The 17,498-nt window shown below is 47.0% G+C and overlaps 1 protein-coding gene across 1 annotated transcript in view; it reads left to right on the forward strand.

Moving 5' to 3' along the window:
- The window catches only part of chn2 (chimerin 2), a 69,262-nt gene that overhangs the window by 26,949 nt on the left and 24,815 nt on the right, over positions 1 to 17,498 (forward strand). Inside the window, exons 5-6 of the mRNA XM_065027473.1 lie at positions 432 to 545; positions 783 to 1,056. Of these exons, the coding sequence (XP_064883545.1) occupies positions 432 to 545; positions 783 to 1,056 (388 nt within the window). The remainder of the gene's footprint in view (positions 1 to 431; positions 546 to 782; positions 1,057 to 17,498) is intronic.

Below are 17,498 nucleotides of genomic sequence, written 5' to 3' on the forward strand. Positions count from 1 at the left end.
GCATTGACAGGAGACTTGTGGTCTGCATTGACAGGAGACTTGTGGCGTCATTGACAGGAGACTTGTGGCGGCATTGACAGGAGACTTGTGGTCGGCATTGACAGGAGACTTGTGGTCGGCATTGACAGGAGACTTGTGGCCGGCATTGACAGGAGACTTGTGGTCGGCATTGACAGGAGACTTGTGGTCTGCATTGACAGGAGACTTGTGGTCTGCATTGACAGGAGACTTGTGGTCTGCATTGACAGGAGACTTGTGGTCGGCATTGACAGGAGACTTGTGGCGGCATTGACAGGAGACTTGTGGCGGCATTGACAGGAGACTTGTGGCGGCATTGACAGGAGACTTGTGGCGGCATTGACAGGAGACTTGTGGCGGCATTGACAGGAGACTTGTGGCGGCATTAACAGGAGACTTGTGGCTCTCTCAAGGTTCCATGGCATGCTATCGAGAGAGTCTGCAGATGAGCTACTGGGAGGAGCAGAGGGGGCTTACCTTGTCAGAGAGAGCCAGAGACAGCCAGGGACACACACCTTGGCCTTAAGGTACTGTACACACACAGATTTACTTACTAAATATACACACCTTGGCCTTCAAGGTTCCATGGCATGTACAGATGAGCTACTGGGAGGACAGTACACACACACATTTACTGTACACACACAGATTTACTTACTAAATATACACACCTTGGCCTTAAGGTACTGTACACAGTACACACACACATTTACTTACTAAACGCTCTCCCCACCCACCCACTCACTCTACCTCTCTCTCCCCAGGTTTGGGCACCAGACCCTGAACTACAGACTGTTCTATGACGGGAAGCACTTTGTGGGGGAGAAGCGCTTTGAGACGGTCCATGACCTGGTGACGGATGGCCTCATCACCCTGTACATCGAGACCAAGGCAGCAGAGTACATCGCCAAGATGACCACCAACCCCATCTATGAACAGTTGGGCTACACATCCCTGCTGAAGGACAAGATGGGGCACCAGCTGAGCCGGAGACGCACTGAACCCCATAGGGTCACCTTCCAGAGAGAGGACAGGAAGGTGAGGTATTACGGTACATCACTTTGACATTCTTTATGTAACAAAGTGCTATGAAAAGTTACTTTGGTGATGACATTGGTGGGGCTGGTGACATTGGTGGGGCTGGTGACATTGGGGGTGGTGACATTGGGGCTGGTGACATTGGGGGTGGTGACATTGGGGGTGGTGACATTGGGGGTGGTGACAGTGGTGACATTGGGGGTGGTGACAGTGGTGACATTGGGGGTGGTGACATTGGGGGGTGGTGACATTGGGGGTGGTGACATTGTGGGGTGGTGACATTGGGGATTGGGGGTGGTGACATTGGGGGTGACATTGGGGTGGGGGGTGACATTGGGGTGGTGGTGACATTGGGGATGGTGACATTGGGGATGATGGGATGGTGATGACATTGGGGGTGGTGATTGGGGATGGGGATGGGGGATGGGGGGTGATGACATTGGGGGGGGATGGTGAGGATTGGGGTGGTGACATTGGGGATGGTGACATTGGGGGGGGACATTGGGGATGGGGGTGATGACATTGGGGATGGTGGGGGTGATGACATTGGGGATGGTGGGGGGTGGTGACATTGGGGATGGTGGGGGTGGTGACATTGGGGGTGGTGACATTGGGGATGGGGGGGGATGGTGATGACATTGGGGATGGGGATGGTGACATTGGGGGTGGTGACATTGGGGATGGGGATGACATTGGGGATGGTGATGACATTGGGGATGGTGATGACATTGGGGATGGTGGGGGGGTGACATGACATTGGGGATGGGGATGGTGACATTGGGGATGGTGGGGGTGATGACATTGGGGATGGTGGGGGTGATGACATTGGGGATGGTGGGGGTGATGGGGACATTGGGGATGGTGGGGGGGGTGATGACATGGGGGGGTGGTGACATTGGGATGGTGGGGGTGGTGACATTGGGGATGGTGGTGGGGGTGGTGACATTGGGGGGGGTGGTGACATTGAGGATGGTGACATTGAGGATGGTGGGGGTGGTGACATTGGGGATGGGGGGGTGGTGACATTGGGGATGGGGGGGTGATGACATTGGGGATGGTGGTGACATTGGGGGTGGTGACATTGGGGGGGGACATTGGGGGTGGTGACATTGGGGATGGTGACATTGGGGATGGTGACATTGGGGGGATGACATTGGGGGTGGTGTGGGGGGTGACATTGACATTGGGGGTGGGGACATTGACATTGGGGATGGTGGTGACATTGAGGATGGTGGGGGTGGTGACATTGGGGACGGTGATTCTCTCCCATAGCACCAGGTTAACTATGTATTAACATGCTACATCTACTACTGTTGTGTTTCCTGACTATAGTTGTGACCTTCTTAGGAACAACTCTGGGCCTTAGCTATGGACTGTAACAGACCAGAGTTTTTCCTGGTCACGCCACACGGTCTGGAAAAACTCCTGTCCCTAAAACATGTTCATTACCTTCTACTCTATCAGCATCTGCAGTAAGGATGGAGTTTTTCATTATGTAACCGTTTCTCATGAGAAAGAGACATGTATTGTCTCTGCAGGGGGGAGTTTCCTTCCTGACATCACTTCTCATTAAAGGTGATGAGGACCAACAGGACTGGGATGTTATTGTGTAACAGACAGACACTGTTCTAGGGCAATAGATAAATCACACATTTCACACCATTTGTTCTCATCAACTAACTGCTGAAGGATATTGACTGTCTGTGACTCATTATATTAGCCAATGTGAAATGCTTTCATTCTACTGTGTCGTTCTAGGGTGTTGGCAATTCCCACATCTCACCACTAGGTGGCAACCGGATCAAGCCATAGCATATCAACAGCACATTTCACACTTAGCTGTGATTGGAAATGTTATTTTTCTTCAGTCTTTGACTGTTAAACATGGTAAAATCACAAAGCTTTTCCTTCATCCATGTCTGGTTGGGTGAAGTTGTCTTGACATTCTGCTCTGTTCCTCTCATACCAGCCACACACCCCTGGTGCTTCTTGGAATATTGAACAAATCATTTAGTTCTGATAAACAGTATCCCTCCCAAATGTCACTATATTTCCTATGTAGTGCACTACCTTTTTCCCTGGTAAAAGTAATGCCCTATATGGGGAATAGGGTGCCATCTGGGACGCACATGGGTCTCCATCAGTCGTCTGACAGCAACAAGGCAGTTCTGCCCGAGTCAGTAGCGTTGCAAGGCGTCCATTTCCTCTCCGCTTCTTTCCAACACCCACCAGCGCTGTGCTATTCATGTCACTGTCTGTCCACTAGAGTTAGAGTGAAGGGGACAGAGAGCCTTAAGCCCTTACTGCAGGAGGCAGCTCTATCCTGCAGGAGGCAGCTCTATCCCTGCAGGAGGCAGCTCTATCCCTGCAGGAGGCAGCTCTATCCCTGCAGGAGGCAGCTCTATCCCTGCAGGAGGCAGCTCTATCCCTGCAGGAGGCAGCTCTATCCCTGCAGGAGGCAGCTCTATCCCTGCAGGAGGCAGCTCTATCCCTGCAGGAGGCAGCTCTATCCCTGCAGCTCTATCCCTGCAGCTCTATCCCTGCAGCTCTATCCCTGCAGCTCTATCCCTGCAGCTCTATCCCTGCAGCTCTATCCCTGCAGCTCTATCCCTGCAGCTCTATCCCTGCAGCTCTATCCCTGCAGCTCTATCCCTGCAGCTCTATCCCTGCAGCTCTATCCCTGCAGGAGGCAGCTCTATCCCTGCAGGAGGCAGCTCTATCCCTGCAGGAGGCAGCTCTATCCCTGCAGGAGGCAGCTCTATCCCTGCAGGAGGCAGCTCTATCCCTGCAGGAGGCAGCTCTATCCCTGCAGGAGGCAGCTCTATCCCTGCAGGCTCTTAACTTGGTCAGTATTTCATGGACTCTGACGGATTCCAACACATTCAGAGATGAATCCTTAACATAAAACTAAACCCCTCCCAGGAGAGGTCTCCCATAGCATGGTCTGTATTTCTGTCAGGAAACATACAGGACCTGATATACAGAAAGTACATGTACTAGGGTATTTGGTCTGGTCAAGTACAGACTGTCTGACCTTGTATAGTATTTTTGGGGGGGGGGGGGGGGGTTCCCAGCAGACATGTGAGTGGATATCTAGAGCATGTTTTGACATCCAACTGCCAGCCTATCAGTCAGTAATGTCAGTGTCTGTAAAAATGTGTTTTGAGTGTCACTCTTCGATCTGTCAAGCTTATGTTATGTCCCAACTGGCACCCTATTCCCTATACAATGCTCTACTTTTGACCAGAGCCCTATGAGTCCTGATCAAAAGTAGAGCACTAAAGAGGTGCCATTTGGGATGCAGTCTTGGAAACCATGATGAGTTGGGCCAATGACAGGTCTCCTGATTTTAGGCTTTCAGTGTTGGACAAACACCTGCCAGTCTGTCATGTCCCAAAAAAAGCAGGAGGTCAATGTGTAGTCCTCCTGTTTCCTCTCTTCTACGTCCCAAATGACACCCTATTCCTTTTATAGTGCACTACCTTTGACCAGGGCCTATAGGGCTCTGATCAAAAGTAATGTACTAAGTAGGGAATAGGTTGCCATTTGGGATGTAGCATATGTCTCTATGGAGTGGAGCCAGGCTTGTTCGAATGGCCTGTATCTTTACTGACTTTAGTTAACACTGTACTATAATACTCTGTCCAGTATCTTTACTGACTTTAGTTAACACTGCACTATAATACTCTGTCCAGTATGACAGTTCTGCACTATAATATCTTTATCTTTTCTGACTTTAGTTAACACTGCACTATAATACTCTGTCCAGTATCTTTACTGACTTTAGTTAACACTGCACTATAATACTCTGTCCAGTATCTTTACTGACTTTAGTTAACACTGCACTATAATACTCTGTCCAGTATCTTTACTCACTTTAGTTAACACTGCACTATAATACTCTGTCCAGTATCAGTCTATCTTTACTGACTTTAGTTACTGTACTATAATACTCTGTCCAGTATCAGTCTGTATCTTTACTGACTTTAGTTAACACTGTACTATAATACTCTGTCCAGTATCTTTTCTGACTTTAGTTAACACTGCACTATAATACTCTGTCCAGTATCAGCCTGTATCTTTACTGACTTTAGTTAACACTGCACTATAATACTCTGTCCAGTATCTTTACTGACTTTAGTTAACACTGCACTATAATACTCTGTCCAGTATCAGTCTGTATCTTTACTGACTTTAGTTAACACTGTACTATAATACTCTGTCCAGTATCTTTTCTGACTTTAGTTAAGACTGTACTATAATACTCTGTCCAGTATCTTTACTGACTTTAGTTAACACTGCACTATAATACTCTGTCCAGTATCAGTCTATCTTTACTGACTTTAGTTAACACTGCACTATAATACTCTGTCCAGTGTTTTTACTGACTTTAGTTAACACTGCACTATAATACTCTGTCCAGTATCTTTACTGACTTTAGTTAACACTGCACTATAATACTCTGTCCAGTATCAGTCTGTATCTTTACTGACTTTAGTTAACACTGCACTATAATACTCTGTCCAGTATCAGTCTGTATCTTTACTGACTTTAGTTAACACTGTACTATAATACTCTGTCCAGTATCTTTAGTTCTGTACTATATCTTTACTGACTTTTTACTTCCAGTATCTTTACTGACTTACTATAATACTCTGTCCAGTATCAGCCTGTATCTTTACTGACTTTAGTTAACACTACTATAATACTCTGTCCAGTATCTTTACTGACTTTAGTTAACACTGTACTATAATACTCTGTCCAGTATCTTTACTGACTTTAGTTACTGTACTATAATACTCTGTCCAGTATCTTTACTGACTTTAGTTACTGTACTATAATACTCTGTCCAGTATCTTTCTGACTTTTTACTGCACTATAATACTTTCCAGTATCTTTTACTGACTTTAGTTAACACTGCACTATAATACTCTGTCCAGTATCTTTACTGACTTTAGTTAACACTGCACTATAATACTCTGTCCAGTATTTTTACTGACTTTAGTTAACACTGTACTATAATACTCTGTCCAGTATCAGTCTGTATATTTACTGACTTTAGTTAACACTACTATAATACTCTGTCCAGTATCAGCCTGTATCTTTACTGACTTTAGTTACTGTACTATAATACTCTGTCCAGTATCAGTCTGTATCTTTACTGACTTTAGTTAACACTGTACTATAATACTCTGTCCAGTATCTTTTCTGACTTTAGTTAACACTGCACTATAATACTCTGTCCAGTATCTTTTCTGACTTTAGTTAACACTGCACTATAATACTCTGTCCAGTATCTTTACTGACTTTAGTTAACACTGCACTATAATACTCTGTCCAGTATCAGTCTGTATCTTTACTGACTTTAGTTAACACTGTACTATAATACTCTGTCCAGTATCAGTCTGTATCTTTACTGACTTTAGTTAACACTACTATAATACTCTGTCCAGTATCAGCCTGTATCTTTACTGACTTTAGTTAACACTGTACTATAATACTCTGTCCAGTATCAGCCTGTATCTTTACTGACTTTAGTTAACACTGTACTATAATACTCTGTCCAGTATCTTTACTGACTTTAGTTAACACTACTATAATACTCTGTCCAGTATCAGCCTGTATCTTTACTGACTTTAGTTACTGTACTATAATACTCTGTCCTGTATCAGCCTGTATCTTTACTGACTTTAGTTAACACTGCACTATAATACTCTGTCCAGTATTTTTACTGACTTTAGTTAACACTGTACTATAATACTCTGTCCAGTATCAGTCTGTATCTTTACTGACTTTAGTTACTGTACTATAATAATCTGTCCAGTATCTTTACTGACTTTAGTTACTGTACTATAATACTCTGTCCAGTATCTTTACTGACTTTAGTTACTGTACTATAATACTCTGTCCAGTATCAGCCTGTATCTTTACTGACTTTAGTTAACACTACTATAATACTCTGTCCAGTATTTTTACTGACTTTAGTTAACACTGTACTATAATACTCTGTCCAGTATCAGCCTGTATCTTTACTGACTTTAGTTAACACTGTACTATAATACTCTGTCCAGTATCAGTCTGTATCTTTACTGACTTTAGTTAACACTGTACTATAAGTGTTCCGGAGTTCCAAATTGAGCAGCTGCTGAAAAATGAGCTCCTGTATATATTGAGATTTAAATGTTTTTTTAGAGTGAAGTACATCGAAAAAAATCAAGAGAAAACTGCAAGACTCAATAGAAGACAAAACAAGGAACAAACCAAAAAGACATGCTTTTGAAGAAGCAACTATTTTTCATAAAATTGTACAGTTATCTTAGCTAGCTGAATTGCTAGCTGAATTGTTTACTTGTTGCTAAGCAGTTGCTAGGGACTCTCCTGGAAGAAGCTAGCTAGCTTACAAAGAATAACAAAAAAAAAATATCTAGTTAACAGAAGAAAGGAAGACAAAATAAGGACAGAAGAAAAAGGAAAAGAAAAAGGACAACAAAGTGAAACCTCTAAAGAAACAAGAGACCATAATACAAGAAACAGCACTATAGAGAGATAGAACAACAACAACGCAGCCACTGCCAGCTAGCCTACTTCAGCAGTACTGTATCATTTGAATTATTTTAGTCAATAAGATTCCTGCTACGTAAGCTTAACTTTCTGAACATTCGAGACGTGTAGTCCATTTGTCATTCCAATCTCCTTTGCATTAGCGTAGCCTCTTCTGTAGCCTGTCAACTATGTGTCTGTCTATCCCTGTTCTCTCCTCTCTGCACAGACCATACAAACGCTCCACACCGCGTGGCCGCGGCCACTCTAATCTGGTGGTCCCAGCGCGCACGACCCACGTGGAGTTCCAGGTCTCCGGTAGCCTCTGGAACTGCCGATCTGCGGCCAACAAGGCAGAGTTCATCTCAGCCTATGTCTCCCTCCAGTCCCTCGACTTCTTGGCACTGACGGAAACATGGATCACCACAGATAACACTGCTACTCCTACTGCTCTCTCTTCGTCCGCCCACGTGTTCTCGCACACCCGAGAGCTTCTGGTCAGCGGGGTGGTGGCACCGGGATCCTCATCTCTCCCAAGTGGTCATTCTCTCTTTCTCCCCTTACCCATCTGTCTATCGCCTCCTTTGAATTCCATGCTGTCACAGTTACCAGCCCTTTCAAGCTTAACATCCTTATCATTTATCGCCCTCCAGGTTCCCTCGGAGAGTTCATCAATGAGCTTGATGCCTTGATAAGCTCCTTTCCTGAGGACGGCTCACCTCTCACAGTTCTGGGCGACTTTAACCTCCCCACGTCTACCTTTGACTCATTCCTCTCTGCCTCCTTCTTTCCACTCCTCTCCTCTTTTGACCTCACCCTCTCACCTTCCCCCTCTACTCACAAGGCAGGCAATACGCTCGACCTCATCTTTACTAGATGCTGTTCTTCCACTAACCTCACTGCAACTCCCCTCCAAGTCTCCGACCACTACCTTGTATCCTTTTCCCTCTTGCTCTCATCCAACACTTCCCACACTGCCCATACTCGGATGGTATCGCGCCGTCCCAATCTTCGCTCTCTCTCCCCCGCTACTCTCTCCTCTTCCATCCTATCATCTCTTTCCTCTGCTCAAACCTTCTCCAACCTATCTCCTGATTCTGCCTCCTCAACCCTCCTCTCCTCCCTTTCTGCATCCCTTGATTCTCTATGTCCCCATTCCTCCAGGCCGGCTCGGTCCTCCCCTCCTGCTCCGTGGCTCGACGACTCATTGCGAGCTCACAGAACAGGGCTCCGGGCAGCTGAGCGGAAATGGAGGAAAACTCGCCTCCCTGCGGACCTGGCATCCTTTCACTCCCTCCTCTCTTCATTTTCCTCTTCTGTCTCTGCTGCTAAAGCCACTTTCTACCACTCTAAAGTCCAAGCATCTGCCTCTAACCCTAGGAAGCTCTTTGCCACCTTCTCCTCCCTCCTGAATCCTCCTCCCCTCCCCCTCCTCCCTCTCTGCAGATGACTTCGTCAACCATTTTGAAAAGAAGGTCGACGACATCCAATCGTCGTTTGCTAAGTCAAACGACACCGCTGGTTCTGCTCACACTGCCCTACCCTGTGCTCTGACCTCTTTCTCCCCTCTCTCTCCAGATGAAATCTCGCGTCTTGTGACGGCCGGCCGCCCAACAACCTGCCCGCTTGACCCTATTCCCTCCTCTCTTCTCCAGACCATTTCCGGAGACCTTCTCCCTTACCTCACCTCGCTCATCAACTCATCCCTGACCGCTGGCTACGTCCCTTCTGTCTTCAAGAGAGCGAGAGTTGCACCCCTTCTGAAAAAACCTACACTCGATCCCTCCGATGTCAACAACTACAGACCAGTATCCCTTCTTTCTTTTCTCTCCAAAACTCTTGAACGTGCCGTCCTTGGCCAGCTCTCCCGCTATCTCTCTCAGAATTACCTTCTTGATCCAAATCAGTCAGGTTTCAAGACTAGTCATTCAACTGAGACTGCTCTTCTCTGTATCACGGAGGCCCTCCGCACTGCTAAAGCTAACTCTCTCTCCTCTGCTCTCATCCTTCTAGACCTATCGGCTGCCTTCGATACTGTGAACCATCAGATCCTCCTCTCCACCCTCTCCGAGTTGGGCATCTCCGGCACGGCCCACGCTTGGATTGCGTCCTACCTGACAGGTCGCTCCTACCAGGTGGCGTGGCGAGAATCTGTCTCCTCACCACGCGCTCTCACCACTGGCGTCCCCCAGGGCTCTGTTCTAGGCCCTCTCCTATTCTCGCTATACACCAAGTCACTTGGCTCTGTCATAACCTCACATGGTCTCTCCTATCATTGCTATGCAGACGACACACAATTAATCTTCTCCTTTCCCCCTTCTGATGACCAGGTGGCGAATCGCATCTCTGCATGTCTGGCAGACATATCAGTGTGGATGACGGATCACCACCTCAAGCTGAACCTCGGCAAGACGGAGCTGCTCTTCCTCCCGGGGAAGGACTGCCCGTTCCATGATCTCGCCATCACGGTTGACAACTCCATTGTGTCCTCCTCCCAGAGCGCTAAGAACCTTGGCGTGATCCTGGACAACACCCTGTCGTTCTCAACTAACATCAAGGCGGTGGCCCGTTCTTGTAGGTTCATGCTCTACAACATCCGCAGAGTACGACCCTGCCTCACACAGGAAGCAGCGCAGGTCCTAATCCAGGCACTTGTCATCTCCCGTCTGGATTACTGCAACTCGCTGTTGGCTGGGCTCCCTGCCTGTGCCATTAAACCCCTACAACTCATCCAGAACGCCGCAGCCCGTCTGGTGTTCAACCTTCCCAAGTTCTCTCACGTCACCCCGCTCCTCCGCTCTCTCCACTGGCTTCCAGTTGAAGCTCGCATCCGCTACAAGACCATGGTGCTTGCCTACGGAGCTGTGAGGGGAACGGCACCTCAGTACCTCCAGGCTCTGATCAGGCCCTACACCCAAACAAGGGCACTGCGTTCATCCACCTCTGGCCTGCTCGCCTCCCTACCACTGAGGAAGTACAGTTCCCGCGCAGCCCAGTCAAAACTGTTCGCTGCTCTGGCCCCCCAATGGTGGAACAAACTCCCTCACGACGCCAGGACAGCGGAGTCAATCACCACCTTCCGGAGACACCTGAAACCCCACCTCTTTCAGGAATACCTAGGATAGGATAAAGTAATCCTTCTCACCCCCTTAAAAGATTTAGATGCACTATTGTAAAGTGGCTGTTCCACTGGATGTCTTAAGGTGAACGCACCAATTTGTAAGTCGCTCTGGATAAGAGTGTCTGCTAAATGACTTAAATGTAAATGTAAATAATACTCTGTCCAGTATCAGTCTTTATCTTTACTGACTTTAGTTACTGTACTATAATACTCTGTCCAGTATCTTTACTGACTTTAGTTAACACTGTACTATAATACTCTGTCCAGTATCAGTCTGTATCTTTACTGACTTTAGTTAACACTGTACTATAATACTCTGTCCAGTATCAGCCTGTATCTTTACTGACTTTAGTTAACACTGTACTATAATACTCTGTCCAGTATCTTTACTGACTTTAGTTAACACTGCACTATAATACTCTGTCCAGTATCTTTACTGACTTTAGTTAACACTGTACTATAATACTCTGTCCAGTATCAGCCTGTGTTTTCAGAGACACAGTAGCTACAGTAAACATGCTCCCTCACATACTGTCTTTACTCACTCAACCTGTCTGGTGACCTGCTGTGTGTCAGCCTCCTCGGTTCACACGGCTCAATGTGTCTGTGTACTTGTGCTGGGAGTTGCCACAGTGGCCAAACTCCTGCCAGTTTCCTCCTATAACAGCTTCCCAAATGGAACCCTATACGCTCTGGTCCCTCAGGGCTTTGGTCAAAAGAAGTACACTATGCAGGAAATAGGGAGCCGTTTGAGACCCATTACTGGTGTAATGTAACTGGTGCTGGTGAGATGGAAGAAGGTGATCAATGCATTTCTAGTCCATGTTCTGGTCCTAGTTCTATAATGTGAGGTTAGCCTGCTTGGATATTATTCTGAGGTTATAGTAGTTTGTTTGTTTTTGGAAGTTTAATGACCTCGTCCTTGAGCAACCTGTTAGTCTGTTGGAAACAACATGATCTATAAAGATGGCGTTGGGAAATAATTGAGCTACTACAATAAAGATTTTCTACAGTAGCTACATACTTTGTAAAAGGCAGAAGGCTGTCAACGTTGATCTGTCATACTTCCAGACACAGGCAGGCCTGTTTTAATTGGCACTGTATGTTTTCCTTTCACTACACTTTCTGAATAGTAAAACAGACTTTATCACTGACTACATCCCCATTCACGTCTATGTTTGGATGAAATTCTATGAGATGGTGTGTTTTTGTTTGGATGGTTATCTGACCTTACAGAAAGAAAGACACTAGTGTTATTTTCTATTTTCCCATGATCCTCTGTTCTCCCCACTGTGTCTGCTCAGCTGCACCCACACAGTGAATAACAGAGCCTGGCTGCTGAAAAGAAACCAGGGCCTTTTTTAAATGTATTTTATTCTAAACTCTTCTCCGAGACAAGAAGCCATCTGCCTCGAGGGAAAAAGACCATAACCGTCACACACACACACACTCTCTCTCTCAATACGTACTGTATACCCCCTCCCTCCTCCTCTCCCCCCTTTCTTTTTCTGTGTCATACATTTTCTTCATCCGCCTGTCCCTCTCTTCCTCCAGATCCCTTACTCTTCTCTCTGCTCCGTCTAGTTTAGATCCTCCTCCTGGTCTTTGATAGGCTGTCCCTCTCTTCCTCCAGATCCCTTACTCTTCTCTCTGCTCCGTCTAGTTTAGATCCTCCTCCTGGTCTTTGATAGGCTGTCCCTCTCTTCCTCCAGATCCCTTACTCTTCTCTCTGCTCCGTCTAGTTTAGATCCTCCTCCTGGTCTTTGATAGGCTGTCCCTCTCTTCCTCCAGATCCCTTACTCTTCTCTCTGCTCCGTCTAGTTTAGATCCTCCTCCTGGTCTTTGATAGGCTGTCTTCCCTCTAGATCCTCCTCCTGGTCTTTGATTCCTCCAGATCCCTTACTCTTCTCTCTGCTCCGTCTAGTTTAGATCCTCCTCCTGGTCTTTGATAGGCTGTCCCTCTCTTCCTCCAGATCCCTTACTCTTCTCTCTGCTCCGTCTAGTTTAGATCCTCCTCCTGGTCTTTGATAGGCTGTCCCTCTCTTCCTCCAGATCCCTTACTCTTCTCTCTGCTCCGTCTAGTTTAGATCCTCCTCCTGGTCTTTGATAGGCTGTCCCTCTCTTCCTCCAGATCCCTTACTCTTCTCTCTGCTCCGTCTAGTTTAGATCCTCCTCCTGGTCTTTGATAGGCTGTCCCTCTCTTCCTCCAGATCCTTTACTCTTCTCTCTGCTCCGTCTAGTTTAGATCCTCCTCCTGGTCTTTGATAGGCTGTATTTCTCTTCCTCCAGATCCAGATTTACTCTTCTCTCTGCTCCGTCTAGTTTAGATCCTCCTCCTGGTCTTTGATAGGCTGTCCCTCTCTTCCTCCAGATCCCTAGTTTAGACTCTCTCTCTCCAGATCCCTTACTCTTCTCTCTGCCTCCGTCTAGTTTAGATCCTCCTCCTGGTCTTTGATAGGCTGTCCCTCTCTTCCTCCAGATCCCTTACTCTTCTCTCTGCTCCGTCTAGTTTAGATCCTCCTCCTGGTCTTTGATAGGCTGTCCCTCTCTTCCTCCAGATCCCTTTTACTTCTCTCTCTCTAGTTTAGATCCTCCTCCTGGTCTTTGATAGGCTGTCCCTCTCTTTCCAGATCCTCTTCTCTCTCCTGGTCCTGGTTTGATAGGCTGTCCCTCTCTTCCTCCAGATCCCTTACTCTTCTCTCTGCTCCGTCTAGTTTAGATCCTCCTCCTGGTCTTTGATAGGCTGTCCCTCTCTTCCTCCAGATCCCTTACTCTTCTCTCTGCTCCGTCTAGTTTAGATCCTCCTCCTGGTCTTTGATAGGCTGTCCCTCTCTTCCTCCAGATCCCTTACTCTTCTCTCTGCTCCGTCTAGTTTAGATCCTCCTCCTGGTCTTTGATAGGCTGTCCCTCTCTTCCTCCAGATCCTTTACTCTTCTCTCTGCTCCGTCTAGTTTAGATCCTCCTCCTGGTCTTTGATAGGCTGTCCCTCTCTTCCTCCAGATCCCTTACTCTTCTCTCTGCTCCGTCTAGTTTAGATCCTCCTCCTGGTCTTTGATAGGCTGTCCCTCTCTTCCTCCAGATCCCTTACTCTTCTCTCTGCTCCGTCTAGTTTAGATCCTCCTCCTGGTCTTTGATAGGCTGTCCCTCTCTTCCTCCAGATCCCTTACTCTTCTCTCTGCTCCGTCTAGTTTAGATCCTCCTCCTGGTCTTTGATAGGCTGTCCCTCTCTTCCTCCAGATCCCTTACTCTTCTCTCTGCTCCGTCTAGTTTAGATCCTCCTCCTGGTCTTTGATAGGCTGTCCCTCTCTTCCTCCAGATCCCTTACTCTTCTCTCTGCTCCGTCTAGTTTAGATCCTCCTCCTGGTCTTTGATAGGCTGTCCCTCTCTTCCTCCAGATCCCTTACTCTTCTCTCTGCTCCGTCTAGTTTAGATCCTCCTCCTGGTCTTTGATAGGCTGTCCCTCTCTTCCCAGATCCCTTACTCTTCTCTCTGCTCCGTCTAGTTTAGATCCTCCTCCTGGTCTTTGATAGGCTGTCCCTCTCTTCCTCCAGATCCCTTACTCTTCTCTCTGCTCCGTCTAGTTTAGATCCTCCTCCTGGTCTTTGATAGACAGCCTATCTCGGTGACAAACAGCTTCTCCTGTCCTGACTGATACCTGTTCAGCCATTTTAAATTAAATGTATTAGATGCATGCTTTGTAAACAACAGGTGTAGACAAACAGTGAAATACTTCCGGACTCTTCCAAAAAATGCAGAGAAATAAAAGATGAATAATAGTAAAGTAATAATAAATACACAATGAGTAATGATAACTTATCTATATACACAAGGTACCAGTACTGAGTTGATGTGCAGGGGTACAAGCTCATTATTGCATATGTTTTTATTTCACCTTTATTTAACCAGGTAGGCTAGTTGAGAACAAGTTCTCATTTGCAACTGCGACCTGGCCAAGATAAAGCAAAGCAGTTCGACACATACAACAACACAGTTACACATGGAATAAACAAACATACTTTTTCTACTGTATTATTGACTGTATGTGCAAATGAGGTAGGATAATAGGCCATGGTGGTGAAGTAATTACAATATAGCAATTAAACACTGGAATGGTAGATGTGCAGAAGATGAATGTGCAAGTAGAGATACTGGGGTGCAAAGGAGCAAGATAAATAAATACAGTATGGGGATGAGGTAGTTGGATGGGCTATTTACATATGGGCAATGTACAGATGATGATCTGTGAGCTGCTCTGACAGCTGGTGCTTAAAGCTAGTGAGGGAGATATGAGTATCCAGCTTCAGGGATTTTTGCAGTTCGTTCCAGTCATTGGCAGCAGAGAACTGGAAGGAAAGGTGCCCAAAGGAGGAATTGGCTTTGGGGGTGACCAGTGAGATATACCTGCTGGAGCGTGTGCTACGGGTGGGTGCTGCTATGGTGATCAGTGAGATAAGGCGGGGCTTTACCTAGCAGAGACTTGTAGATGACATGGAGCCAGTGGGTTTGGCGACGAGTATGAAGCGAGGGCCAGCCAACGAGAGCGTACAGGTCGCAATGGTGGGTAGTGACAAAACGGATGGCACTGTGATAGACTGCATCCAATTTGCTGAGTAGAGTGTTGGAATCTATTTTGTAAATTACATCGCCAAAGTCGAGGATTGGTAGGATAGTCAGTTTTACAAGGGTACGTTTGGCAGCATGAGTGAAGGATGCTTTGTTGCAAAATAGGAAGCTTAATTTTGGATTGGAGATGCTTAATGTGAGTCTGGAAGGAGAGTTTACAGTCTAACCAGACACCTAGGTATTTGTAGTTGTCCATATATTCTAAGTCAGAACCGTCCAGAGTAGTGATGCTGGACCGGCTATGTACATATAACTAGGAATAATGTGACTAGGCAACAGGCTAGATAAAAGACAGTAGCAGCAGCGTACAGTATGTGAGGAGTCTAAGTTAGTGGAAAAACAGTCAATGCAGATAGCCAAATAGCTAACTGGTCTAACTATTTAATAGTCTTAAGGCTTCGGAGGTTGAAGCTGTTCAGGGTCCTGTTGGTTCCAGACTAGGTGCAGTGGTACTGCTTGCCATGCGGTAGCAGAGTGAACAGTCTCTATGACTTGGGCGGCTGACAATTTTTATGGCCTTCTTCTGACACTGCCTGGTCTAGAGGTCCTGGATGGCAGGGAGTTTGGCCTCCGTGATGTGCTGTAGCGCCTTGCGGTCGGATACCAAGCAGTGACGCAACCAGTCATGCTCTCAATGGTGCAGCTGTAGACCTTTTTGAGGTTCTGAGGACCCATGCCAAATCTTTTTCACCTCCTGAGAGTGAAGAGGCATTGTCGTGCCCTCTTCACGACTGTGTTGGTGTGTATGGACCATGATATATCCTTAGTGATGTGGACACCGAGGAACTTGAAGCTCTTGACCCACTCCACTACAGCCCCATCGATGTGAATGGGGGCTGCTCGGCCCTTCGTTTCCTGTGGTCCATCATCGGCTCCTTGGCTGATGTTGAGGGAGAGGCTGTTTTCTTGGTACCACACTGCCAGGTCTCTCTGATCTCCTTATCGGCTGTCTCATCAGGATCAGGCCTACCATAGTGGTATCGTCAGCAAACTTAATGATGGTGTTGTAGTCATGCACGGCCACAGGGAGTACAGGAGGGGAATAAGTATGCACCTCTGAGGGGTCCCCGTGTTGAGGGTCAGTTTGGTGGATGTGTTGTTGCCTACACTCACCACCTGGAGGTGGCCCGTCAGGAAGTCCAGGATCCAGTTGCAGTGGGAGGTGTTCAGTCCCAGGGTCCATAGCTTAGTGCCCTCCAAGCTCATCACTGAGGTGTTCCTCTTGTCCAGGTAGGAGAGGGCAATGTGGAGCTGTTAGGGAGGTTTGTGAATTGGTGAGGGTCCAGGGTGTCTGGGATGATAGTGTTGATATGAGCCATGACCAGCCATTCAAAGCATTTCATGGCTGCAGGTGTGAGTGCTACGGGGTGAAAATCAAAATAGACAGGTTACCTTGGCATTCTTAGGCACTGGGACTATGGTGGTCTGCTTGAAACATGTAGGCATTACAGACTGGGTCAGGTAGAGGTTGAAAATGTCAGTGAAAACACTTGCCAGCTGTTCAATGCATGCTCTGAGTAAGTGTCCTGGTAATCCGGCCTTGTGAATGTTAACTTGTTTAAAGATCTTACTCCCACTGGCTACGGAGAGCGTGATCCTGCAGTCATCCGGAACAACTGGTGCTCTCATGCATGGTTCAGTGTTGCTTGCCTCAAAGCGAGTATGGAAGTCATTTAGCTTATCTGGTAGGCTTGTGTCACTGAACAGCTCGCGGCTGTGTTTCCCTTTTGTAATCTGTGATAGTTTGCAAGCCCTGCCACATCCGAAGAGCATCAGTGCCGGCATAGATCAAATCATACTAAGTTGTGCATTGACCATTTGCCTGTTTGATGGCTCGTCAGAGGTTGTAGCAGGATTTATGTGTCCTGATTAGTGTCCCCCCCGCTAATTGAAAGCGGCAGCCCTAGCCTTTTCAGTGCGGATGTTATCTGTAATCCATGACTTCTGGTTGGGATATGTACGTACGGGCACTGTGGGGACAACGTCGTTGATACACTTATTAATGGCGGCAGGGTAGCCTAGTGGTTAGAGCGTTGGACTGGTAACCGGAAGGTTGCAAGTTCAAACCCCCGAGCTGACAAGGTACAAATCTGTCGTTCTGCCCAGGAACAGGCAGTTAACCCACTGTTCCTAGGCCGTCATTGAATATAAGACTTGG

Source organism: Oncorhynchus nerka, linkage group LG14 (assembly GCF_034236695.1).
Source record: "Oncorhynchus nerka isolate Pitt River linkage group LG14, Oner_Uvic_2.0, whole genome shotgun sequence".
NCBI classification, from domain to species: domain Eukaryota; kingdom Metazoa; phylum Chordata; class Actinopteri; order Salmoniformes; family Salmonidae; genus Oncorhynchus; species Oncorhynchus nerka.